Genomic DNA, 1,827 nt, shown 5'->3' with positions numbered 1-1,827 from the left:
GGGGGGGGGGGGGGGGGGGCACATAGATTCAGTCCCACGGGCACGAAAGGCAGTGCTTTGGCAAGGAAAGAAGTGTGTGGTCACCCCTGCCCCTCCCCTTCCGAGGGGAGGAGAGGAAGTCCCTGACCAACTGGGTGGGGGGAGTTAGTGCGGCGGCATGTAAACAGATCCACAGGAAATTCTGACCCACCCACCCCTTTGCTTACTTTAAGGGTAACCTGGTTCCCCCCCCACCCCCATCGCCAGCCTCACTGGCACGCAAACACGCGGCCCCAGCCGAGAGGCGGCGTCTTCGGTGGGAGGCATCAGTGGCGCTACAGAGCGGGGGGCCTCGGGAGGGGCGGTGCGATGACGAGGCGGGAGGGGGGGTGGGGCTTAAGGCACGGAGATGTGGAAGGGGCTGCCGGGGATGTGCTCGTCCCCCCACTTCACCACCAGCACGTAGTCCCCTCTGTCCTTCAGCAGGTAGGTGACGTTGTAGAGGCGGTTGCCCAGGTGCTTCACCACGATCTCCTCGCAGGGGGTCTTGGGGCCGTGGACCCCCACCAGCAACATGTTGTTCCCTGGGGAGGGAGAGAAGGGAGCGGGTCAGGAGCGATGCGTGGGCTGGGCCCCCCCGGTCTCAAGACAAGGATGGAAAGGATTTCCGGCTCTCCGTTCATAGAATACACAAGGCTGGACCCGCAACCGCAAGAAACGTTCGTGGAGGAGGCATCCCCCCGCCTTGGCTTCCCTCTCCCCCTTTCTTTCTCCCCCCAAACCAATCCCTCCTTTTTCTTTACAACCCTCCACCAAGTCGATCTCCCTCTCTCCCTGCAAGCCATCCCCCTTCTTTCTCCCCCCCCAGCAAATAACCCCATCTTTTCCTTTCTCCCCCCCCCCAAGTCAATGACCCCTTCTTTCTCCCCTCCTTTTCCCCTAACTTTGAGCCCGGCAGCGGTGAGCGTGCCTGGGAAGCCGAGCCAGCGCAGGCACAGCCGTAAAAGCCACCCGCCGCTTTCCGTCCCTCTTTGCTCCCAGCTTCCCAAAAGCGGAAAAGCCTGCGAAGGCCTTGTTGCTAGGAAAGCCGTTGCTAAGGGCAGTCACGTGCTCAGAACAGTCACTTTCGAAGGGGAGAGAGGGAAGAAGAGGAGAGAAAGCGCCTCGTTGTTGGTAAGTCCGTTCTCTGTGCATGAGCAGAAAAGGCTGTTGCACTTTTGGGGGGACTTAAGTATCCCCCGTATCCTTTTAAAAAGTTCTTAGATTTTTCTGCACACCTGGGGAGTGCCCCAAATGTGCAGGATAATCTCTTTTCCCTCCATGTGCCCCCAATCTGTGGAAATAAGTATCTGCATGCAGGGGGCCATGTTGGGAATTAGATATATTTGTTGTTCAGTCGCACAGTCGAGTCCGACTCTTCACGACCCCATGGACCAGATCACACCAGGCCTTCCGGTCTTCCGCCATCCTCTGAAGTTTGCTCAACTTCATGTTCGTTGCATCGATGACACTGTCTAACCATCTCATCCTTTGCCGCCCCCGTCTTCTTTGACCTTCAATCTTTCCCAGCATCAGGGTCTTCTCCAGGGAGTGCTCCCTTCTCATTGGGTGGCCAAAGTATTTGAGCTTCAGTTTCATTATCTGGCCTTCCAGGGAACAGTCAGGGTTGATTTCTTTTAGGATTGACTGATTTGATCTCCTTGCAGTCCAGGGGACTCTCAAGAGTCTTCTCCAGCACCATAGTTCAAAAGCATCTATTCTTCGGCGCTCGGCCTTCCTTATAGTCCAACTCTCGCAGCCATACATGACTACTGGGAATACCATTGCTTTGACTATGCGGACTTTTGT

At 56.7% G+C, this 1,827-nt stretch overlaps 1 protein-coding gene across 1 annotated transcript in view; it reads right to left on the bottom strand.

Moving 5' to 3' along the window:
• Positions 1-6: 6 nt before the first annotated feature.
• LOC107124154 (filamin-B-like) overlaps positions 7-1,827 on the bottom strand; it is a 6,479-nt gene continuing 4,658 nt past the window's right edge. The window contains exon 3 of the mRNA XM_015427542.1: positions 7-569. Coding sequence (XP_015283028.1) covers positions 376-569 — 194 coding nt within the window. The 3' untranslated portion in view covers positions 7-375. The remainder of the gene's footprint in view (positions 570-1,827) is intronic.

The sequence above is a fragment of the Gekko japonicus genome, unplaced genomic scaffold, assembly GCF_001447785.1.
Source record: "Gekko japonicus isolate JY-2015 unplaced genomic scaffold, Gekko_japonicus_V1.1 scaffold6873, whole genome shotgun sequence".
NCBI lineage: Eukaryota > Metazoa > Chordata > Lepidosauria > Squamata > Gekkonidae > Gekko > Gekko japonicus.
The sequence above is the reverse complement of the archived record's forward strand: the minus strand, read 5'-3'. Positions and strand labels throughout refer to the sequence as shown.